Below are 26,016 nucleotides of genomic sequence, written 5' to 3'. Positions count from 1 at the left end.
AAGAGTAATAAATGATATTGCTTGCTACAATCTAACGTGAAAGAAACAACCAGCTGAGACATTGCTAAACCGGATGAGACTTGCTAAACAGATAAAGACTGAGTTATTGCCGAATTGAGACAAATGCTGCTAACCGATAAGTGACTGGCCTTTTGAAGAAGACGGTGTGAACCTTGCGCTCGTTCACCTTTGTAACTGAATTGCTAAATAGTTTCATTTATAGGTGCTTCTAGCTCTCTGATTCTATACAGATCATGACTAGGTACGCTACGCAAAATAATAGAAAGAAATATTGTAAATATGTGTGTATAGGCTTGGTAATTGCATGTGTACTAATAATAATGGCAATTGTGCTTGGAATGCATGGAAAGGGTGAGAGTGAGAATATTGAGGCTTCTACTTTTGCTCCTGTTACTGTCACTGAACTAACACCATTGAAAAGACTAGCATTGGATGAGAGGCTCTTGCACGACAAGAAAGAGCTTTCGTATAACGTTTTCTATCGCTTGCTAACAGAATATGTTGAGACTATGGATGCGAAAGATTGTTATGTGTGTACACAGATACCGACATCAGTAAAGGAAGGGGTAACTTATCACCACATGCCTCTTACATACGGGATTACATGTAGTATAGTAATGTCTAGATTTTATGGTCAAACTAACATACAGTATTTTTACTCAAATTATGATGTTACCTTTGCTTATGTTCCTATAATAGCGCAGCTAAGCCAGACTGCTAAAGATTGGGATGCAAAAATTATGAGGGAATTTTTCGAGCCAATGCAACCTTTTGAAACGGCTCATGCTCATAGGGAGAACCTTACTTGCTCAGTCTCTGCTGTAGAAATAAGCTTTTTAGATCGCACAGATGATAGAAGGGCGCAAATGAAGGCGAAATTAGAAAAAGAGCTACATAAGAGGACTTCAGTAGATAATTATGATTTTGCAGCAATAAAGACACAGGGGAAAATAGCTTTAGATGCTTGGCATGTAGGGAAATTTTGTATATACCGAGGTGAATCTTATTATGACAATATTTTTGTAGGAGCGAATGAGTGTAAACATACGTTTATTTTTAAGGCCAAATGGACATTCATGATGAACGGACTTGACCCTGTCATTCCAGGTGTATATTACATTTGTGGGTATAATGCCTATTATCGTCTTCCAAAGGGATGGTGGGGGAGATGTTATTTGGGTATAGTATTCCCAAAGGTTTATCAGCTGGATGACGTATCGATGATTCAAAAGACATCTGGATCCCATCGTATTCAGAAAAGAGAGACCGCAGCTGCTGTGGTAGGTGATATATTTGGAGCCATGATTCCTTCATTGGGAGTTGTGTTGAATTCCATCAAAATAAGAAAGTTGTCTACTATAGTGGATAACATGTTGACAAAGTTTTCAGGTGCTATAATCCTGATAGATGCTGAACTTGCAGCGGAAAGAGCCATGACTCTTCAAAATAGGCTTGCTTTAGACATTCTTTTAGCAAAAGATGGAGGTGTTTGCAAAATGCTTGGTACACGTCACTGTTGTACCTATATACCCGACAATAGTGTGAAAATTAAAACTATGCTTGCTAATCTAACAAAAGAAAGTGCAGATTTGAAGGAATTGAAAGAACCAGGAGTGTGGGAGAAGGTTGGAAAGGGACTTGCTTCAGTGGGACATTGGATTGGGGGAATTTGGAATGGAATATTATTGAAAATAATAGAAGGAATATTAATAGTAATAATTTGTGTATTTGGAATTTGGGGAATAAAAAGGGGAATAATAATGATTATGGAAAGAATTAAAAGAAGAAAAGAAGAGAAAATTATGAAAAGAATGGCAGAAGAATACAAAGCGCAAACTAGGGGAACTAAGAGGAAAAGGGAACTGACAGAATTTTAATGGAATAAAATTTGTGGGCTTAAATTTGTGTGATGACAAGTAGTCATCAGAGGAGGGATTGATGAAGCAGAAAATGAAGGTCTTACATTTATTAACGCATAAACGTAGTGTGAAATAATCATGTGTGACATTAACCGAACTAATAAAGATTGTACGGGGACAAAATGTGCCCTCAGAGTAGTTTGCCATCATTTATACGCGTGCTTTATATAACGTGGTGTATTAGAATTGCACTAATCTGACATAATCATAAACGTATGCTACGATTTGCTTGTTTGAAATGCTTTAGCTTAGCATTACTTTAGCGGAGGCTTTGGCCTAGTTGCCCGGTCTCACGGTTTAGATGCTCGTATTTTTCCACTGTGCTAATAAACGTGTATTTTGCTTGAAGCTGTACTTTTCCACAGAAACTGTTCACATGCTTATCTTAAAGTTTCGTGCCAGCCTGGCATATTTTCTCTTTAATTCAAGGTCGACTTGCAGGTGCCGACAATGGAGGCTCTGAAAGTAAGCTAATTGGTAGACAATGTTGCGATTTGCGTACCCATCTCCAAGGATAATGTATGCTTAAGTAAAGGCTTGAGAACTGTCGTCTTTGATTGGACAATTTGAAGCTAACCTATGAACCCTCCAATGGAGACCCTACTGGATTCGAACCGTTGTCTATAAAACCCAGGTGCACGAGAAGAAAGTAGCCATTACCAGCTCGATACTCGCCATTTTTGACTTCGTAGCTATTATGGCCCACTTTGCTGCGACGCCATTTTGAGAGACTTTGATGCTTTCTCTAATCGAGAGAAAGAGACTTTTAATGATTCTTGCCCTAGAGACTGTAACTTTGATTTGATCCCTTTGCATGAAGTAGTAGTTTTACCTTGCCGCCGTGAGGCAATTGCCCCGTCCACCCCTGCCCCTTTGCCCCGTCCCATGCTGATCGAAAATGGTACCCATGTTGATCGAGAAACGGTACCTGTGAGACGAAGACTTCCTTGTATGCTGATCGTAATTGGTAAATATGAAAGAAAATTGTAAAATTGCATTGTGTTTCTTTTAGGTAACCAACTGCTGATTTTGATAAGGTCCCTAGTTAGGAGTTTTCTCTAAATTAATGTGCTAAATTGTTTTTGCATGAAGTCCCACATGCAGATGCTAATTTGAGGTTAGACGAGGATCCCATATGTCGCACGATGCAATTTGAGATCGTGTTATGCTGACTAAATGTATGCAATTAGTTCATTACAGATTATCGTATTAGTGCTTTGCATTGCTATTATCGAATGCCTTGTGATTCAAATGCTACATAGATTACACCTGTTTCGACGCTATGGACAGCTATTAATGTTCATTTATGTTTATCATTTGGTGTTGAGACACATTTATATTGTGCTAGCTTTGTTAATATAGGGAAATAAATTCACTAACTTTGCAATAAACTGGTGTGGTTATTCCTGACTGAAAGGTCAGGGTTCGCCGAAATGTATTCTGGATTAATTGTTAAGTGTTATGTTGATCAAGGTATTGCCTATGTTCGGTATTGATTATTGATTTGATGCGACTGATCGATATAAGAGTACAGAGAGTTCCCACTTAGTCAAAAGATTCATGGGCCTAAAGAGCGTCCGAGCACAGGTAAATTATAACTACGGACCGCTCTATCACGTGCACATTGGTAGAGAAGGTGTCATAAATGCGTAAAGATAGCAGCAGCCCATCTCCTACCACCGTCTGTATCGATAGCGACCAAGAAGGCCTCTCGTGCCTCTTCCTCTCTGCACTCGAGCTTGTAAATCCCGATTTTATGGATGGAGACAAATTCACCGGAAAAAACGTATGTTTACGTAGGTAATGGTAAAGTTTAAAAAAAAAAAAAACTACATCACAGAAAACTCTTAGATGTACCACGTCGGAGGTGAAAAGAGAACCATATGATCATGCGAAAACCGCCTGAGTAGAACATTATTTTCAGATTCGGTTTTAAAGCAGGTCAATGGAGCGCCATCCTGTCTTTACGGGGTTGGCAAAAAACATAACCCAAGAATGAAGCGTGCACTGCAGGAAACTGATAGGCGGCTTGCTTTTTTCGTCACTGTTAAAAAAGACATGGGCGCAGTTCAAGATGATCGCCACTAGATGGCGGCATACCCAAACTTAAACTGTGGAACCTTCTTCATAGCGAACTTCATTTCTTGCAGCGCTTGTGGTGGTCCTATTCTACAGGTATTAAGAGGTGGATTTGCGTTGTGACAACACGGAAACGACGTCACTGCTGTTAATGGATTTGAGATGATGAGGGACATGAAGCTTGGAAACCAGGTCACAATCGGCGGGAAGGTGTCAGTATTACGGCTGAGATATCTAAGGTTGTCCAACAATAATACCAGGTGTGGGACTAGTGGCCTCAGGTGTGCAAGTCTCGTATCTATCAAGACAAAGCTGAGTAAACGCTGCACTGGGAGGTCATCTTCAAATGCAACACTGTTGTACTCATCCAAGGTGGGCAAAATAATGCTGTGTATATGGCAATCTATACAGTTTGAACAGTACTTTTCCATAGATGCTGTGCAATTCCAAGATGGCCACCCAGCTAAGAAATAGTAGTTGCACAGGATGCAACGAACACACAAAAGGTGATGGAAGGAACACTTGCAATAAATCTAACCACTGCAATAGCTTGGGTGGGGGGGATTGTTCCATCCCATTGTTCGTTTTACCTCAATGCCGCCTCAGTTTGGATACAACCATATAAAAATCAGTCTTGATCCTACCCCAATCTGACCAATCCAGCCCAAACTGCTAGGCCTGAACTTGTGCCTTTGAGACCAGATGATCGCAAGTGACACTTTGTCCCTTCAGGTGCCATTTTCACTTGAAATTGAGTATCTCAGGTTGTTCTGTTTGGATTTTTGTCATTCTCGTAATATTTTATGTATTAAACATTACTCTATTTTTCTAAATTGGTTTAGGATTTTCCCTGTGTTGTGTTTTTATTACTGTTTGTTTGCTGAATTAATAAATATTTTACACATTGCCTGTAAGTTAAGCCTGACTGCTTTAGCACTAAGCTACCAGAGGGTTAAGCACAGGTTAGTGACTTTTTGTGGTTCACCCTGACAAGCATTGTGTTTTATTATTTGAGAGAAGCTTCCACCCCTCTAAAATAATAACCCAGTTCCTTACAGTTCCATAATACACAGATTAAGCCTATGGCAACTAAAATGCCTCTCCCTACTGAAAAAGGCAGGCCTATGCACTTTAGCATTGGCTCATTTCCATAACCAACTACGGCATACTATACTGTGCATTAATTTTCCTACAAGGTAAGCATTGAGTGTGTTGATACAATTTGAAATATGTACCAAATGAGAGTTTGCAAGACGAAACACAACCTCTCCAAAAAGAGAGTCTAGCAGTGGGAATCTAATACCCCCAGTATTTTGTCAGAGAGGTAACCAACACCGAACACCTTGTCTATTATAGTAATGTATGAAAATCCACGTAAGGACTGTCCCTTGCCCAGAGTGCCAAACTTAGAGTAATTGGTGTCCTGGCTAGGGCCCACTCTACTAGACAAGGAAAGCTGCCTGGTGGGACAAGACCTACTGCGGCTTATCAAGAACTTACATTGGGCTTACAGTCCACACTTTGCTTATCACTGGTTGTCACTGATTTGCTTGCTTCTTATTGAGTGGCTTGCCTTTTCATCTTATACCATTTTGTGTTTGCCATTTTCCTAGAGCATATCCGCGTAACCATCTTTTTGCTTATCTGACTTGTATCCTTCAACTGCTCACATTTATGGAATTGCTTTTTTCTTTCTGCTTAAACACTCCATTAGAGTGCATGTGTTTTCCAACTCTCGCCCACGTACACTTCTCTCCCAGACAAATATTCCTCTCCCATGCTCCATGCTGCTGTCTCTCTCCCACATGTACTTCTCCCCTTAGACCCAGCATTCCATTTCTTCTTCACCCACACCCCAATGTTGCCCTCCCTCAGGTGCTGCTTTCCCTCTTCCCCATTCATTACCCGTTGCTACCCCTTACCCACTGTTACGCTGCCCTCTCACCTCACCCCAAAGTCTTTTATGTTTTTATATATTTTATTTATTATTCATTTTATTTTTTGGGGGAGGACTAGGCAGCAAATTGACTCTAGCCTCTCCACCTTAAAAAATACAGCTCTTTCACGCTACTTCCATTTTGTTGTTTTTTAATTTACTTATCCATCTTCACTTAGTAGATTAAAAAATTGTAATTGCATCACTTTGTGGGCGCACACATGCCTAAAGAAGCACGTACAAATCATCACGCTTACAAGCAACGTAAAAATTAAACACATTATCACACCTTTTCTGTTACTGTTGTTTTTTCTTCTGACCATGCTGTACAGTATCACCAAAAGGCATAAGCATATCTACTGTCCCAAAGGTGAGACCTATTGACTTTACCAATGCTTGTTTTGGGATTTCTGGTCCCACATCCATGCCACTCAATCGTATGTGCGAAGAACTTTATGTGACACCAGTCGAGGACCTATCCTGGACATAGAGAAGTACACCAAGTGTGCTCTCCACGGTGACAAAATACTACTTTCCCTGTCAGAAGGTCAAGTGTGTAAAGATGTAGTGGCAGCATACTACATTTAGTGATCTTAGGTGTAACAAGAACTTTTTGTCTATGCCACAGTAGTGGTAGTCACCTGGTCCATTTGGGTAAAGCTCCACTATTACAGGTGAACACGGATCCCTGTCCCAAAATTCTAAGCATGTGTGTATGAATTTCTGTAGAATTGTGTGCTCTATGTGTAACATTCATTGTACATATCTTAGTGAACAAAAGTTTGTGATGCAGGTGTTTTTTTTTTTAAAGCCTCTAGCTAGTTCATGTGCACAAGATTGAGGTGAGGATTCTTTCCCAGACACTGGAAGTATAATGTGGACATTCCTGAGACTGAAGGGAGGAGACAGCACTTAAGTCGAGAAAGGGGTGATAGGCTCGCCAAAGAAATTCAATGAGGTCCTTTTGATGCAGAGAGCTGATTAGTCTCCCTAAATACTGTCATTTGGTGGATGGTAGGGGTAAAGGGCGACACTGCAGTTTCGTTGTCAGAGTGTGAAGGATCCTTTAGGAGAGAGTCAGCATTCTGTCTCTCTTTGATCACTGTTGGGTAGGTATGTGATGGCTGTGAGCAGAATGGTCACACCTCTTTGTGGCTCTGTTGTGGGTAATCCAAGCTGAAGACGACCCTGAAGTGAGGAGCATCACTTTCGACAATGGAGCTAGGGACAGAGTGACGCCCAGAGAGGAGGAAATCGAACATCTCCGGCAAAAAGTCTTCCACCTCACAAAGCAACACATCTACTTGCAGGCTCATACCGAGGATCTGGAGAACAGATCGAGGGGCAATAATGTCCGAATACGAGGGGCCCTGGTAGGAGCGGAGGAAGGCAATGTGGAGCCTTACATACAGGCTCTCTTAGCCCAGATCCGGGAATCCCCTGGCGACAAACGGATCCAGGTAGACAGTGCCCACAGAGTCAGTCTGCCCCGGTATGGGTCTGCGAGGCCCACTGACATACTGGCCTGAGTCCATGACTTTACCATCAAGGAGCAAATTCTGCGTAGGGCGAAAGACCCACACCTGCTGAAGCTCAGAGGACATTCCTTGACGTTATACCAGGACCTCTCGGCTCTTACCCTACAGAAACGAAGAAATATTTTCCCGGTATCCTCTTTTCTATAGGAGCAAGGCATCTCATATTCATGGGGTCACACGTTCCAGATAGTTTTCAAGTGGGAAGAGCCACTTTATCAGCTAAGATTGCTACAAGCTGCATGTACTTTGTTGGGACTTGACCCGGAGACGGCTGACCAAACTCCTCCAATTTCACAGAAACGGAAAGCCAAGACAGGAACTGGATGGCGGAGGACCATAACTGAGGACAGGTGTCCAGAGCCAACCACCATCACTCAGGAATGGAAGGCTGCCCTGGAAACTTTACATAGAGACTCAGACAATTAACTAAGAGTGAAAACAGTGTTAAACCCTAGACTTAGCAAGTTACAGCTTTTTTTTTGGGGGGGGGGGCAGAAGGGACTGGACCTAGATTTATTCACCAGGTTGACACCTGCCTGGACCGCAGACCAATCTTCTAGATCCTCCACTGGACCTCCTGTAGCTCCCTCTGGAGTGGTGGATTTGCCAGGGATGTTTTTTTGGTTTGTTGTCATTTTGTTTTCTTAAAAGGAGTTTCCGTATTCTCAGGAGTACTCAAACATTAGGGCATTCTATTCTCCACGATATCACTCAGTTCTTTATAGCATAGCTGGACACATGAATCCTCAGCACATTCTATGAGTTCCACAGATAGTAGGGCTCTAGTCCCCAACACAAACTCCAACTCATGACATCCTCAAAGGATAAATTATGTTTTCTGTCCCGGAATGTGAAGGGATTGAATAACCACATTAAATAGAGGGCAGTCCTCTCATTCCTAGAAAGATCAGGGGCTGACATGTCTTTTACAAGAAACACATTTGATGCCCAGGGGCTGGCACCCCCTTCATTCTAAATTATTCCCCTAACAATTCCATTAATCAACTACCACAAAGGGAGCGAGGATGGCTGTTCTAATCACTTGTTCCTTCCAAGGGAAGATAGGGCCTAAACTGGCAGAAATTAAGGGCTGCCTGATGGTCTATCGTCTTTATATCCTGGGCTTCTCATTGGCATTGGGCTCTACATACGACCCCAATGAAGGTGAGGAACCCTTTTTACGTCAGGCTGTGGTGGAGATACCAGCGACACAGGACCGATTGATATTGATAGGAGGGGATCTCAGTGAAGTCTTTAGCAATGATGTGGACCTATCAGCCTTCCGACAGGGGGAAGGGGAGAACTAAGTATGGAGAGCAAGGCCGGGCTGGGGAGGTGGGACTGATAGACCTGTGGAGGGAAACACATCCAAACACACATGACTTTACAATTTATTCACATGCCCATAAAACATGCCCGGCTGGACAACTTTTTGGGGACTAAAGTGATCTCGGACCTGATAACCACGATAGACGTAGGTGCAAGATCCCTCTCAGACAATGCTGACATAATAGCCGATATGGCACTCCCACCAACGACATGCAGGTGCCAGCCCCACCGGCCACGTGAAACCCTTCTGCACAGGCCTTATGTTATCCAACAAATCTCAACTGCCATATGTAACTTCCTCACCACCAATGACACACCTGACACGCCCATTTCCCTTCTCTGGGACACTATGAAGGCTGTGATCAGAGGGGAATTTTTTGCCATCTCAGCAGCAGATAAGAAGGCATGAAATAGCAAGCACAAAGCTCTACTGGGGCAGGTGAGGGAGCTGGGACTCATACACCAATGTACTGGGGCACCACAGGTCTGAAGGTAGCTGGAGGTCGCCAGGAAACAGCTTGCGGGGCTGGACATAGAGCAGAATATGCATTACTACATCTCAAACACTAATTTTACACAGGGGAAATAAGAGAAGCCGACTTCTTGCCAGAAGACTGAGAGCTCAAAGGCAGGTGACACAAGGGGAGGCCTTGCAGGGGGAGAACGGGGCGGAGATTAGAGAGGACCACTCACATAGCTGATCGGTTCTACGATTTCAATGCAGACCAATATCCAGCCCAGTCCCTCCTACCGGATTAGTCTAGTCAATATCTACAGGACATCAATCTTGTCAAACTAACTGCGGACCGGGTCATACCGCCCAATCTCTCTTTAAAACAATGATGTTAAACTTGTCACTAGTATCTTAGCGGCCTGCCTCAACCCCTTGATGCCTGGTCTCATCTGTCCTGCCCAGGCAGGTTTTACACCATCCAGACAATACAGCAACAATACCAAACAGCTGCTACATATCATCGACAAGGCCTCCTGCTCTTCGAGGCAGATCATGCTCCTCTCATCAACACTGAAAAGGCATTTCAACGGTACACTGGCCCTACCTAGAACTATCACTCCGCGTCCCAAAGTGATGTTCATCGATGTGTTTCTCTGCGCCACCCTCAATCCTCATCTTGATCATCTATGAACCCTTTCTCCGCCTCACCTCCAAGTTCAAAGGTGATGGCCACAGATGCCTCAGTCTCCCCCACCCTCCAGCCCCCTCGGTCCTCACCCTGAACCTCACAATCACTTCACTCCTTCCCCCTCGTGATGCCCACCAATGCCATCTTCTCCCCCACCTTCCACACCCTCGGTCCTCACCATTCCCCCATCCACCTCCAAACCCCTCGGTCCTCAGCCTGAACCTCATGATCCCTCCCCAACCCTCCAGACCCCTCAGACCTCACCTTGATCCTCACGATCCCTCCCCCGCCCCACCCTCCAGACACCCCGGCACCCACCTTGTTGTTCTTCATGAAGCTGCGCCCACTCAAGGGGTTGTTGAGAGGTGTGCTCGGGGTCTGCGAGGCCGGCGCCCTCTCCGACGAGCTGTCTGACCCCTTCTCCACCATGATCTCAGAGTCGGAGGGCTTGGAGGCGGGAAGCAACCGTTTCCGGACCGCAGGGGAGCTGCTGGGGGTGCTCCGTGGGGAGTTACTGGCTGTGCTGTGAGGAGAGGGCTACTGTTACTTCACAGGCTGAAAGTAACATGGCAAGAACATTCATTCACTGTACATCCTTTAGATGCAGAATGGTTTTACGGTCACATGGACCTCAGAGGTGCCATGAAGCCCTACAAGGCACCACTGAGGTCCACAACAATCTTCAACTATTCATAGAAACATATATATAAGCTTACAATACATTTTTAGAAAAAATATATATATATATTATTCTGCAATAAGAAATTAATTAGACCCTATTTCTTCATCTGCAGGAAAGGGGTTGCCCTTCTAGCGGGGTGTTTTCTCATTTCACGCAAACGCCGGGAAGCCCTACTGGGTAAACGGTAAGTTATTACATAAATTACAAACTGAAAAGTCTGTGGTCTGGGCACACAGTGGAGCAGAAGCTGAAGGTACTGTTTTAGGGCATGGGGCACTATTTGGCAGGATTCCTCGGGTTGCTTTACTCTTGGTCAGCCTAGAACTAGGCTTTCATGAGCGTTGCCTTTGACTGGGTAGGGTTAATTAGAGCTGGACACACCTAATACAGCGAATCTCAAACCTTTTGACTTCCGAGGACCCCTACTTCATCATTATTGGACAACATGTACTGCCAATGTATTATTATTGGGATTGGGGACTCCTGCTGAGTTGTTACTGGAAGCCAGGGAACCTGGTCTAAGTATTTTCGATGATTTGAACCATAAACGATACAGAAACAAGCATACACCAAACAAATACACATATGATGAAATATTTTTTTTAATTCACAATCAACTATAACAAAAAACAAAATTGTCATTTTCAAAGGAGGGTTGGAGGGTTTCTAAATGTAATTGCGGCCACTCATCGTCCATGCTCCATTCCGTACGATGGACCTTCACTGCTCTCACGAGCCAATCTGAGGATACTAACTTACTCTTTAGCCTCCAATGTCAAATTTCTTCACTTACAGAACATTTTAAACTTTTAAATTGTACATTTAGATTCTTTTTTTTATATACACATATTAATCAGTTAATATTATTATTATTTTTTAAGTAATCACGGACACTCTAAGTATGCTTTGCAGACCCTTAGGTGTCCCATGACCACAGGATGGGAATCACTGATCTAGTATTCAAACATACCTTCTGGGAGTAACCTGGTGCTGATGAACTCCTGATGTACTCCCAGGAGCACAGAAAATGTTGGCTCACTCCCAGGAGCACAGTGAAAGTCATGGTACTCCTGAATTACTCCTGAGAGTAAAGCAAATGTCATGAGTCGCCAGGTAAACTCCAGAGAGCACGAGGAGTATTGTGGTAGTCCGGATAAACTCTTGGGGCCATAGTGACTCCACAGTACTCATAACTAACTCCTGTGACCACAGTGGATGCCATTGTACGCCCAGGTAACTCCTGCAATCATAGTGAAAGGTATGGTACTCCTGATTAACCCCTGGGAGCGCGGTGAGTATTACTGTACTCCTGATTTACTCCTGAAAGCACAGCAAATGTCATTATACTCCAGATCTACCCTGGAGAGAGCACGTGGAACATGATGGTACTCCTGATTAAACGCCTGTGATCACAGAGAATACCACGGTACTACTGATTAACTCAGGGGTGCAGAATGAATATAATGGTACCCCTGATTAACTCCGGTGATCACAGTGAATATCGTAGGTACTCTTGGTATTACAGTGAATCTCATGGTACTCCTGATTAACTCCTGTGATCACAGAGAATACCACGGTACTACTAATTAACTCGGGGGTGCAGAATGAATATAATGGTACCCCTGATTAACTCATGTGATCAGGGTACTCCAGCAATCCCAGTGAATATCATGGTACTCCACCTCGTCTTTCACTCCTGCTGACTATTTCCCCCCGTAGGAGCCAGGTACTGTCAGTACAGTACAGTACTGACTGACACTGGGGCCGTATCTATGTATGCACCAGTTGTGTGTACTGAAACATGTACCGAAGTGCTTACAACTGCTTTAATACCATTCACTTTTTATGGATGGTCATTAAAATATGCCTAAAAATGCAACATCTGCCAAACATTTCCCCAAAAGTTCCTCGATAGAGAATACACACACGCAGGCACAATTTTATATTCCATTCAGTTTTCATGTTTTATTGCCCAGAAGCGTTTCAAAGCACAATTCGACACACATTTCCTGACAATTACTCAATGGTTCCTTCTCCCTTTGCTTTTAGTGGCATCATACAATACAACTTATTAGAAATGGCTGTCGGGTCGAAAACTTAAAAAAAAAAAAAATAACGTTAAAACCTCACTACTTCACGCCTTATATAAAATATACTGTGTGGATGCGTGTATGTCTGAGGGGCGCAAAATTCCTATCCACTCAAAGGCCCATTTTAGGCTGTAGCATTTTTTGCGGGCGAGGACCCCAAAAGTTACTACCGCTGGCTATGGCCCTGTACTTCTTCAAAGATAAATGTCGCACCTTAAGCCGAGGTGTCTGAGATAGGAGAGATTTGAAGGCATGAACGTTTAATTTCGCTTTTAGAATAAGCAATAGAACTAAAAGTCCCAGAATGCATTGCTGCCACTTGCACTTTGATGCTTCCCTGTGAAGGCAGGCTCCCCGTGATGACCCAGGGACTGACAAGTGAGTGGGAATTTACATCTGGTCTGAGTGACGGAAACCCGACCCCTCCAGACACCCGGAACAGGACGCCCCTTTAGCTGCAGCACCTGGGGACGGCATTAGCAGGCTATAATCAGACTGGCTGCTTCCTGGCGACTATATTGGCTCTTAGGCTTATTAAATCCGAGCCATCCATCAAGGCTGCAGACATGATCTTGTCAGCAACACCTGCGGGGCGGGGGGGGCATGAGCAAATGGCCAAGCTAAACTCGCTGCTCTCTCGCACGGTAGGAGCAGGGGGTGCAACTGTAAGTGGTGAACTGCTAGCGATGTGCCAAGGGTGCTCACAGGCTACACTTCTAAGCACTTCAAGGAAGGAAAAAGGTTACCGTGGTTAATGTTTACAGAGCGCCCTAGTAACCAAGAACGCGGCGTTCTAGTCACGGATTTCAATTAACCGCCTCATGCATTCTGGGAGTTGTGGTCCTGGGTCACTTAAGATGACCCAACTGAAACCGCATACCTGAACATAAACCCAGGACTGGATCATTATGTCCTTGGTGACATGGGGGTCAAATGGTGACTTTAAACGTGCCACAAGGGGCTGTCGAAAAGTGGCTGAACCCAGACAATCTCATCGGGGCCAAGAAGTGTGCGCCCGGGGTGCCCGGGAGCCACTTGGGACACAGCCAGCCAGCCCTGCATGTTGACCCTCACTTACACAGGGACTTAAAGGGCCAAACCTACGTAGCAAACGGCGACAGCCCAAACCCTGCAATCACGAGATGTTGGCAGATAAGCAGAACTGGGTGAAGCTGTCACGACATGGGTCCGATTGGTCACTATGTCTGTGTACGGATAAATCAAAACTTGACCTTTGCAGAGTAACATAGAGAAATATCCCTGGAGAGAGAAAGAGAGAGCTCCGGGCTGCAGACAGGAGGCTCGGGGACTTAGACCGCTTCCCAGCTACAGAGACAAGTAGGAGACAGCCTGCTTACTGCAGGGGGGGGGGGGACAGACATCCTACCAGCGCACAGGCAAGTCAGAGACTGCTCACCAACTACAGAGGAAAGTACGAGACATGTTGCTTACCTACTGGAAAAAGGAGACAGTCAGCCAACCACATGCGCAAGTCGGAGACTGCTTACCAAACTACAGATGCACGGCAGAGACATCCTGCTTATCTACTGAAAAAAGGAGACATAGCCTACCAATCACATGCACAAGTCAGAGACTGCTTATCAAACTAAAGATGCAAGGCAGAGACAGGCTGCTTACCTACTGGAAAAAAAAGACAGACCAACCAGCCACACAGACAAATCGGTGACGGACTGCTTACATGCCACAGATAGTGAGACTGACCGACAGTCTCTTTTTATAACAGGTTCAGTGGAACAACGGGAGACAGGCAGCGAACTTGCCGCATCGGTAGGGAGAGAGGTGCCCCCCGGCATGCGCAGAGGCGGGCAGGTAGCGCAGAGGGAAGAGGGCAGCCACCCCGGGAGGGAGAGGCACCGGCAGCGTGCTGTCTCAGAGCAGGGAAAGAGAGCATTCACGGTGGGAAGCGGTGGGGGGTCTAGTGGAGACAGACGGCCTAGCAGAGACAAGCAAACACACTACGCACCTAAGGGAAGGACGAACACCTTCGGCTAGAGGGTGCGGGGGCATGAGAGGGGATCCGTGTGTGTGTGGGGGGGGGGAGAGGGGATCCGTGTGTGTGGGGGAGGGGGGGGAGAAGGGATCCGTGTGCGTGGCCGGGGGAGAGGGGGTTTGGTAACCTGCCCATCAGTACGGCCTGTATTGTTAATCCACCCCACCTCGAGGTTAGATGAGGATATGACTTACTATGTCAGAGCGCCAGGTTACCCTTCGGATCGTGGAAAAGACAGACCGCTTCTAGCGCCTCATGTCTTAGCCCTCCTTCCGGCATTAGGCGCTTAGGTCGCCATACAGCGCGAGAGAGCGTGTGTGCTGGGGGAGGTTGTACATTCCCTACCAGTATGGCCTGTATTGTTAATTCACTCCAGCTCAGGGAGAGATGCGCTTGTTATCTACTACGTCTGAGAGACAGGTTACCTGCATAACGGGAAATACCCCGTTTCTAGCGTCTCGTGTCTTGACCCTCCTTCATGCATTAGGCGCTTAGGTCGGCGCGGCTCCCCGGGACCCCTCTGGTCTCGGCCCTCGGACTGGAGGCTGCGCACAGACCCCGCCCTCAGCAGGCAGGTGGACCCGGGTAGCATCGACTCCCGAGCAGCTGCTGGGCACAGGAGGCAGCGCCTAGACAATGCCCCTGTGTGCCGCTCTCACCGGGTGGTAACGGGTGGCTGCGGATGGGTGGCACGGGGGCTCCTGCCACTCAGGGCGCGTGCACCGGTCCTGATGCAGACGAGGCAACCACTGACGAACCCAGAATACTGATCTACATCGGACTGAGGGTGCAAATGATACCTGAGCTCCAATCATTAAAAAAAATAATTCTGCTCGCGACATACAATGCACTTGACGGCATCCCATGACGCCCCAGTGCATGATATATAAACGCTCAGTTCACTCCGGTGCTTGACACGTGGCACGCCCCCAAGGACGATGAATTCCTTTCAGTGCCCGCTCCTACCACTTCCCAGGTCAACACTACGTAACATTAAAGAGTTATTTCGCATCCTACGTAAGGTATCTAGGTATGGTTATTTATTTTTAACAGTGACAATTATAACATCATATATATAAATATACACACACACCTTATACTGCGCATCAAAAGAACAGCGTGGGTTCAGTGCAAAAGAACGGCCCCTGTGATGTCCCGGCGAGGTCCCAGCGTTATCAGTCTGTTCTCCCACTGCAGTGTGTCCCCCCGTGGACGGGTGCCTTGCTGTTCGCCTCCTGCATCACAATTGCATCCAGTCCCAACCCCTCGAATGCCAATGCAGTTGTTGATGTGCTAATAATACCTTTCCTCATTTTGTTGCAATGAAACCCGACACAGACATCCCGCTCTGTTCGACAGTTGGAAACCAGGAAACGCGTTGCCACACAAGTAGTTGCAATGAATGAAGTTGCATTGAAGCAACGTATGAGAACGTGTATTAGCACACGAACGACTATCCTACATGAAATGTGTTTGGGGGGCGAGGAACCTCCACTGCCTACGTTAGGACACACTCTCCAGTGATATTCAAGGGGCTCTGCTGACCTGCGCCTCTCTCTGAGGCGGCATAGCTCTGATCTTATGCCAGGCCATAGCTCGGAAAGGATGCTACTGAACAGACATGGTGCTGTGACAATGTAACTACTTTCAAACTACTGCTAGGGTCCAGTGACGAGCTTTAAATAAAAAGAGAGATGGTTATGTGCTGCACTGAAGGAAAAGGAGAGGGGATCAGTAGCCACTAGGTGGCTGACGCACCCCACCCCCCAAATGTTGACTATGAGTAGTTTTAAAGAGGGCGACTGCGTGCTGTTCTGGCCCTCGCATGAGACCGAACATAGACCCTGGACATCAGTACATTGCCACACGGGGTAGGAGCTGTATGGAGGTGGACTCTGCATTATAGGGCACCTGTATTCCCGTTTTAATTTTTTTCAATGGAATTTTATACTCATTGTTACATATTTTTCTTACTCCACATTTCTTGGTGTTTTTATTGCACTCTTTTCGAGTAATATTATTTTTTTATTGTATGCTTGTAACTAAGTTTTATTCATGTCTTGCAGGCTTGTACACTCCATACATATAGCGGCTTCTCTCAGGTAATGACGCAACGATAGATGTCACAAAAGATATGGCGTTTTAGGATGAAGGGCAATTTTAATTTTGTCGTCGCTTTAAGTATTTTCAACTAATGTCTTTGTAAAGGTTTTAAATAATCATGCAAATAAAGATCATTCATTCATTCAGGGGCCTCATGGATAACTACAAAGACCACAATGCACTGGGACTGGACAATATCGACTTTAGCCAAGGTTGGAATAATTTATGATGTAGCAGAGAAACTGCAAGACACATGCAGGGTCCATAACACACAGAGATACTTGAAAGTTATTAGGACTGGTCCATTGGAGAGACCCTTCACACTGTTGTACTCGTTAGAGCAAATTAAACACACAAAGCCTAACCCAGACAACCTGCAGCTGGGCATCGCGGCTCCTCTGCTCAGCCAGCTCCCATGAATGCATCTACCTAACAAGATGCCAGGCACCGGGAAGCCCCATGCAATGTTATGCAGCTTCGTACAGTGCACGACTACCCTGCGCTGCCCGGCGCGGACTGCACCTGACCAGTGGAGGCAGAAGGTTACAAAAGGGTTTGGTTTGGAGTTCCTTGCGGAACCAGAGTGGCTGCAGGTGACTTAAGGTCCAGGGGCAGGGACTTACAAAGATGGCAGCCACTGGGAGAGAGAAGATAAAGTCCGGCCTACTGGTCTGGATTTGCTGACAAGGGGGATGATGAAAGCTTTGGTGAAAGAGCAGAGGCTGCGAGATGTAATATATGTGTAGGAAAAACCTCCAACGTATAAATGCTATATCTATAGGTTATGAAACACCTTGATTTAAATACCAGTCATTTTTTTGGCTTCCCCACCAGTAATCAGATAGAGCCACTTCCCGATGCCGAATGGATGAGAAACAGCCATCTGAAACTGAACTCGGACAAGACAGAGGTCCTCATCCTCAGACCCAACCCCTCTGCCTGGGATGACTCCTGGTGGCCAACATCATTAGGAACCCCACCAACACGGACCGATCACGCACGCAACCTAGGCTTCATCCTCGACTCCTCCGTCTCCATGTCAAAACAGGTCAACGCAGCCTCCTCATCCTGCTTCAACACTCTCCGCATGCTCCGCAGGATCTACAAGTGGATCCCAACAGACACAAGAAAATCAGTAACACAGGCCCTCGTCAGCAGCAGGCTAGACAGCAGGCTAGACTACGGCAATGCACTATACACAGGCATCCCGACAAAACACCTGTGGCGCCTCCAACGCATCCGCCCGACTGATCCTCAACGTACCCAGCCGCAACCACATCACCCCCCCACCTGAGAGAACTCCACTGGCTCCCCGTTGACAAGAGGATCACATTCAAGCTCCTCACCCACGCACACAAAGCACTCCACAACGCCGGGCCTGCTTACCTCAACAACAGACTCAGCTTCTACACCCCCACCCGACAGCTCCGCTCATCAGACCTCGCACTCGCCACCGTCCCCCGCATCCACCTAAAGACATCCGGAGGCAGATCCTTCTCCTACCTCGCCGCCAAAACATGGAACACTCTCCCAACCAACCTGCGAGTAACCCAGGACCTATTCACCTTCAGAAGACTCCTCAAGACCTGGCTCTTCGACCAGTAGCAGCTCACCACCCCCCCCCCCCCCCCCCCCCCCTCAGCACCTTGAAACCCTAACGGGTACGTAATGCACTTTATAAATATATTGATGATTGATTGATTTTCATACTGTGTCATACTTTATTTGTACTAAAAGGTCAGCGTCTTTTATTCTAGGCACTTATTCAGTGTCTATAAATATCACCTTTTTGTTGCGTGTCTGCCTTGACTTTAATTTTCAGATGGGTGTGCATTCACTTTTAGCAAACGGGACGGCAGGACCTTGTTTAGTCAAGGTCTCCAATATAGTGATATAGTATACAAACCCTCCCATCGCCAAGGCATTGTTAGTACTTGACGTAGCATGAAACAGTAGCAGAGGCATCTATCTCATCCTCTAGGCTGCGACTTGAGCCTCCAGAAGACCACCAGGAAGACTCAAAGCACTGGCGTGTGCCAACGTGGAAGGTACCCGACTCTGCCCCTGCCTCCATCAGACTGAGGAGTTGGCTGGTCATTGCCTTTGACAATGTACAACGTTCTACTGGCAAGGTCCACACTCTATAAATACTACATAAATACGAGTTCTCTGGGAAACACTTCTAAACATTTAGAACTTTTTCTATTTATAAATGAAAAAACATTTAACTAACATCTGTATGAGATTCTTTGAGCTACAAGCTATTGACCCGATTGCTTAGAACCTGGTGTAGGCATTTCCCCAAGGACATGGGCAGTCAATGGTACCGAACAGCTCTCTTGCTTGCCACTGATGCGCGAGGACGTGGACCCGCCTGCACTGCTCATTTGTGGGTCTCCTCTAAGACTGTGCATGCGTAGCCTGTAGCAAGACATATTGTTAACTTACAGCTGGATTCCAGCTCACACATTCCTTATCATTTGTTGACTTCACTGTCACTCTCATTTGCCTCCTTCGTATTCATCAGGTTCTGTGGGATTTGCTTCCTTTTCTTGTGTGTGTCCCTCCCCTGGAGCATGGAAGCATTACTTATATCCCTTCAGTGTTCATTTTTCAGGTCCTACTTTTTTTCTTTTTGTTGCGTACTCTACGGGAGTGTGTGTTTCCCTGGTACCTCCTTCGTGTACTTCTTCCCCCTCAGTGTTCCTCTTTCTTCCCCTTCCCCAGTTGCCTACTTGTTTCATCCCGCTACTTTCCCTCGCTGTTCTTGATTCCCTACCACCCCTTTGTCAGATTGCTCCACCCGCCCGCCCCAGCCCATTCTGCCCACCCTCAAGTGCCCTTGTTTCCTCCATACCTGCCTGTCCTCCGTTGACCATGTGCTTCCTTACCCCCCCCCCCATCTACCCTCTGTTGTTTTGCGGCTTCCTCATTCCCTCCCGCCTTCCGTTGTTATGTGCTTCCCATCACCTCCCACCCACCCATTGTTGTGAGCTTGCTGCCCATCGCCTCCTGTCCTCCCTCTGTTGTCGTCTTGTTGTCCTATCCCCTACTATAGTCTCCACTGCTGTCAGCTTGCTTCCCCACCATCTCTGTACAGAAGACCCTCTCAAACTGCGGCAAGGCCACTCTCTGTACAGAGAGGCCCCCCTCAAACTGTGGCAATGCCACTCTCTGTACAGAGAGGCCCCTCTCAAACTGCGGCAAGGCCACTCTCTGTACAGAGAGGCCCCCCTCAAACTGTGGCAAGGCCACTCTCTGTACAGAGAGGCCCCCCTCAAACTGTGGCAATGCCACTCTCTGTACAGAGAGGCCCCTCTCAAACTGCGGCAAGGCCACTCTCTGTACAGAGAGGCCCCCCTCAAACTGTGGCAATGCCACTCTCTGTACAGAGGACCCTCTAAACCGCGGCAAGGCCACTCTCTGTACAGAGAGGACTATCTCAAACCACTGTAAAGCCACATACTATGTACAGAGAGGGCTCACTCAGACCGCTGCAAGGCCACACACTGTGCAGACAGGACTAACTCAAACTGAGGCATACTATGTACAGAGATATTTACAAACTCAAAGTTAGGGCTTTGCAAAGGTTTCTCTTGCAACTTCGGCAAAGATCTATTGAAATCTTTCCAAATATGTGCAATTTCCAAATTTACTTTTTTCCACTTGCTTCAACATTTTGACTTTTATAACAATTTAGGTCAGAAAAGGTAAACTTGCAGAGAAAAAAAAATAAATGCATTTTCCGTTTCGCTAAAAGACAGCAGAAATTATATAGCAATGACATTAAAACTCTACTCAGGCAAAAGCATGCTCCACTACAAATCAAGAAATCTTTGAAGCTTAGCCAGCGTAAAAAAAGCCCCCTTCGCAGACCTGTTCCCTGCATCATCTGCTGTGGGAAGATCGTTCTGCTGCTCTAATCGTTTCACTTCATCCGCTCGAGGAGGCAGAAAGAAAAGAGCACATGGCAGAGGGGGAGAACAATATATGAGCAAAGAAAGAGAGGAGGAATGACAAACTGGGAGAAGACTACAGAAACCGGGGGGGGGGGGCATATCAAAATAGCCTGCAAGAAAATGACATCGAAAAAGTAGAACAGTAGGAAATAAGTGGGAAAATTACAGGAAGAGAATAAAAACAGCAGTAAACACACACAGCTTGTAAAATGAACCGAGACAAAGACTGGAGGACAAAGGGGGCAGATATTAAACAACAAGTTCAAAAGAAAAAAAGTAAAGTAAAAGAAAAGGATGAAAACAAATGGAAAAAAGGCAAGAGAATAAGTGAAAGGAAAGATGCAGCCAAAAACGTAACTAGACAAAGATGAGTGAGAAAGCAAGAAATGAAAAGAATGAAAATTGAAAGAAAACTGCTGAAATATGAACTGGGTCCTTCTATACAGGTTAACATGAATGTGACATACTCTATGGGATTATTGTCCCTGCTGAAGGGATCTAGGTGCGATCTGCGGATCAGTGGCTGCAGGTTACGTGGTCTAATTCCAGTCAGAAAGCCAGGTGGGTTAAAACACGTACTGCTGCGATTTGCCTATAATCTCCTGTAATCTATGTGTTGGAATAAAGAGTTGGATGAGTGGGTTAATGCACCAAATGCAGACATCTTTGGCAACCTCTTTTTGCCAGGGAAAAGGAAAGCTTCCATTCCATCGGGGTCAGGCTCACCTGTGTTCTGGAGAAGGCGTTCACTGGAAAGGGGCTCCCACCGACGGTTGCCAGACGCCCAGCAGCACCAAGGGGCTCCCCACCTGCAACGATTAGCAGCCTTCCCTTACTGTACCCTCCGGCAGAGGCCTCGTACCAGGTGGGAAGCGGCATCCCCTGTTTCCAAGGCAACGCTTTCATCCATGAATATCCTCCCACACTGCTGCTGACGACAGTGGAAGGCATTAAACGTTGAAAGGCACCTGCACACCGCGGTGAGAGGGAAGTGGGGTTATTTTATCTATCTGTGTGGTTTTATAAAGCGCCGGCCAGGTCAATTCGATGTCAGAGCGCTTTACATGGAAGAGTCGCTGATCCAAACAACGCCCGAAGAGGCGTTAATGCGTATCTACAGTGCACTCTGTCGTGGACGGAAAGCTCAGGTCAGAGCTAGAGTTGCTGTGCGCGGAGGGACAGCTGGATAGGCCTCCAGGGTGACCGAGAGTCTACCTACAGGCCAGAACGTCTCAAAGGCCGGTGACCTCCTTCCGGGACTACGGGAAACTCCTAAATTCTTTAAAGGAAGTCCAGCGCTACTCAGGTCTCGGGAAATCCACCCAGGATAAACAGCACTTAAATTAGACTGCGCCAGGAGAGGGTTTCTAGCCTTGGACAGGGTGGGGGAGGCCTTATAAGGAACCTTGCACAGCTCATTACGCCTAGTCGTGTCGGAGACCAGAAAGTAGCTATTGATGAGCACGTGACGCGAACACTCACAGTGGTTTCACGTTTTGCCATGTAGGCGTAAAGTGCTTTTCTTCGACGCGCACACTCATGCTTCCCCCGGGACCCCGCTTTCTGCCGCCCCCTCCACCATCAGTGATGAATTGTAGAGAGGCAGGGATCTGGGGGCTTCTACAGTACTGTAGAGAGGCAGGGATCTGGGGGCTTCTACAGTACTGTAGAGAGGCAGGGATCTGGGGGCTTCTACAGTACTGTAGAGAGGCAGGGATCTGGGGCTTCTACAGTACTGTAGAGAGGCAGGGATCTGGGGGCTTCTACAGTACTGTAGAGAGGCAGGGATCTGGGGCTTCTACAGTACTGTAGTGAGGGAGGGATCTGGGGCTTCTACAGTACTGTAGAGAGGCAGGGATCTGGGGCTTCTATAGTATTGTAGTGAGGCAGGGATCTGGGGGGCTTCTACAGTACTGTAGAGAGGCAGGGATCTGGGGGGCTTCTACAGTACTGCAGAATGCAGCGCTCTCAGACAGAGAAGCTTTTAATATTTGTTATGAAAAGAATTATCCAAGTTAAAAGGTAACGTTTTTAATTAATCTGGAGAAACGTTTAAAACTTAAGACACTGGACAAGAACGACCTCAAGAATGACCAACCCATCTCTCTACTCCCCTACCTGGCCAAAGTACTCGAGAAGGTCATCAATCAGCAGCTCACCAGCTACCTTGAATAAAATAACCTACTAGACACCTCCCAATCAGGTTTTCGTTCCAACCACAGCACAAAGACCATACTTATTGCTGCCACTGACAGAGCACTCCTCAACTGCAGGGAAACCACCGTCCTGATCCTCCTCGACTTATCAGCCACATTTGACACCGTCTCCCACCACACCCTCATCAACAGACCCCACAGCATCGGAATACAAAACTATGTCCTCAAATGAATCGCCTTCTTACTGAAAGGAAGCACTCAGAGCATCCGACTACCCCCTTTCACCTCTGCACCCAAGAGCATCATTTGTGGTGTGCACTAAGGGTCATCCCACCGTCCCACTTTGTTCAATACCTACATGACACCACCACGCCCCCACGGACTCAACATCTTCTCCTAGGAAGACAATACTCAACTTATCCTCTTGCTTATTGAAGACCCCTCCACCGCCAGAAACAACTTCTGCAATGCCATGACCACCATAGCTGACTTGATTAAAACAAACTGCCTAAACCTCAACTCCAACAAGATGGAAGACCTGCTCTTCGGAAAAACACCTTCATATGGGGCCATAGCTGGTGGCCAGCCGAACTTGTACCCACACCTACACACCACACATGCAACCTTTGCATCATCCTTGACAGCGAGCTCATCGTGAAGCGGCAGATCAATGCAGTCACCTCCTTCTGCTTGCACACCCTCCATATGGTCCGCAGAATCTTGAGATGGATCCCAGCAAACACCAGGAAAATTGTCATCAGGCCCCATTCACCAGCCACCTCGACTACGGTAACGCTATGCCAGCATGACCTCCCAGCTCCGAAGGAGACTCCAGATAAAACAGAAACTCACTGCCAGACTTATCCTGGACCTTCCCAGGTGCACCAATACTACCCCCCACCTTAGAAACCTCCACTGGCTCCCCATCCAGAAGAAATGCAATTTCAAGCTCCTCAAACATGCCTACACAATCAAGGACTGCATTACATCAACCATCATCTACACTTCCAACAACACACCAGATGGCTGCGCTCTTTTCCTACATCGCCGCCGAGGCCTGGAATGACCTACCCTCCCCATCCGAACGGCACTCTCACTGGCAGACTCCAGAAAGAGGCTCAAGACCTGGCTCTTCAACAGAGACATTGCATCCCAGGGGTGACAATGAAGCACTCTACAAATGACTGGTTGACTGATAATGTCCATGAATTCCTACTTCTCCGAAACACAGTGGGTACTACCCTGGGGAGGATGGCTCCTATTCTCATGGTCTATTCATCAAAACGTGATACAAGGTGAAAGTTGAGGGCTTGCAGCAAATTATAGCTCTCCTAACATAATTGTTTGATCTTAGATAACTCCTAATATACCCACGTCTTTGTACTTTAACCAAGCTCAAAGAGGAAATGACCACAAAGAACCCCAGAGTAGTTTTCTCTCACATACTATTTAGTCATATTTTCATGACAAAATACATAGACTTGATTAGCTCAATACCTGTTCAGATCTATATCTTTTAAAGAGACTAGAGCACTGATTTAGAAGTGTCCTACAAAGCGATAATGGAAAGCTAGCCACCCAACTCTCCACATAAAATCACGTTAGACGCTGTGGAGCAGTCTTCTCCACCAAGAACCATTTATAGATAGAGACGGAGGGTACGGCCTTCTCTACCCTGAATCATTTTACACAGGGACAGAGGTGCAGCTACACAAGACCGCTCACTTCAGTGATGAAGGTGCAGCTTCTCTCTACCTAGAAACATTTTTCCCTGCAAAAAAGATACAACCTTCCCCCCCCCCAGAATTGCTTCACATTAAGAAAGGGCTGCAGATTCTGATGACTAAGAACTTCTTTACACAGAGCAAAGATGCAACCTTCTCCCCCCAAAATTGCTTCACACAGAGGCTGAGCTGCCAAGGACTTCACTCACAATCCCTTCCCGCAGAGACTGAAATCGAGGTGCCATCTTTTCCACCCACTATCACTTGATACAGAGCCGGAGGAGTAGGTTCTCAACACTACATCTCTTTACACAGTCAGAGGTGCATCCTTCTCTACCTAGGTACACTTTACACCCAGAACCGCATTGCACAGAGGCTTATGAGCACCACCCCCCGCCTCGAATCATTTTACATGGAGACGGAAGTGCATCAGGCCTCAACAAATCATAAAAACTTTACCAGACCTGCAGGTCTAGTGACTTGAATAGTCTAGTGTACCTAACTGTAATGTGCATGGCATGACTCAAACTGGTCTCAGACTTTGTGAACTAGACAAATATTTTATTTCACCGAGTTGCCTGTTTATTCATTACCACATACAAGAACACCTACAATTGTTTGAGTTCAACGTCTGCTGTAACAAAACTCCTTTGTTTGATTTAATGGAGTAAACGGTTACTCTACTTATAATGTATAGTAAAACTCTAGCCCACATATAGTGTACACATGGCCCCTAACCTGCCTCTTACTTCACTATTAGCATTGTGATCAGAGTGGTGGCAGGAATGTTTCTCAGTTCATGTATAAAAACTCTCACTTTTAATAAATGTACCACTACAGCATGTTGTGGTAGTGCACTGTCACGTACAGACAGCACATTTCCATTGAAATATCCACAAACCTTCCCAATGACACACAGTTTTATTGCTAAAAACTATATAGCGTGCAAACGATACTGTGTGTACATCAGGATTCAGCAAATATTTATCATTTGCACATCGCCAAGTGTTTTGATTTATTTTGATCCTATTAAAACGTTTGTTTCCATCACACTTCCAAATTACAAAAAAAGTGTTTTCATAACAACTGAAATATTTTTTTAAATATTTGCACAGTTCAATTACACACTGTTTAAATGTTGTCTGTTTGGAAAAAAACTGACATCCAACAGCTCTTCATTTCACACTGCCTGCACCCCAGCACAGCTGTCAGATGATCCAGTTTCCTTTTCTTTCTCTGGCTGCAAAGTTTGAGGACTGTTTAAACACTAATCTCCAGGATAAAATAAGCTTCAATTCATAAGACCACATAAGCTTACATTTGACCT

At 46.1% G+C, this 26,016-nt stretch overlaps 1 protein-coding gene across 2 annotated transcripts in view; it reads right to left on the bottom strand.

Moving 5' to 3' along the window:
• The window catches only part of GRAMD1A (GRAM domain containing 1A), a 679,043-nt gene that overhangs the window by 237,968 nt on the left and 415,059 nt on the right, over positions 1-26,016 (bottom strand). For both annotated transcript variants that reach the window (XM_069201060.1, XM_069201061.1), the window contains exon 2: positions 10,283-10,487. In XM_069201060.1, the coding sequence (XP_069057161.1) occupies positions 10,283-10,487 (205 nt within the window). The remainder of the gene's footprint in view (positions 1-10,282; positions 10,488-26,016) is intronic.

The sequence above is a fragment of the Pleurodeles waltl genome, chromosome 7, assembly GCF_031143425.1.
Source record: "Pleurodeles waltl isolate 20211129_DDA chromosome 7, aPleWal1.hap1.20221129, whole genome shotgun sequence".
In the NCBI taxonomy this organism is placed as follows: Eukaryota; Metazoa; Chordata; class Amphibia; order Caudata; family Salamandridae; genus Pleurodeles; species Pleurodeles waltl.
Note: the sequence above shows the minus strand (reverse complement) of the source record. Positions and strands in the feature narration are given on the sequence as shown.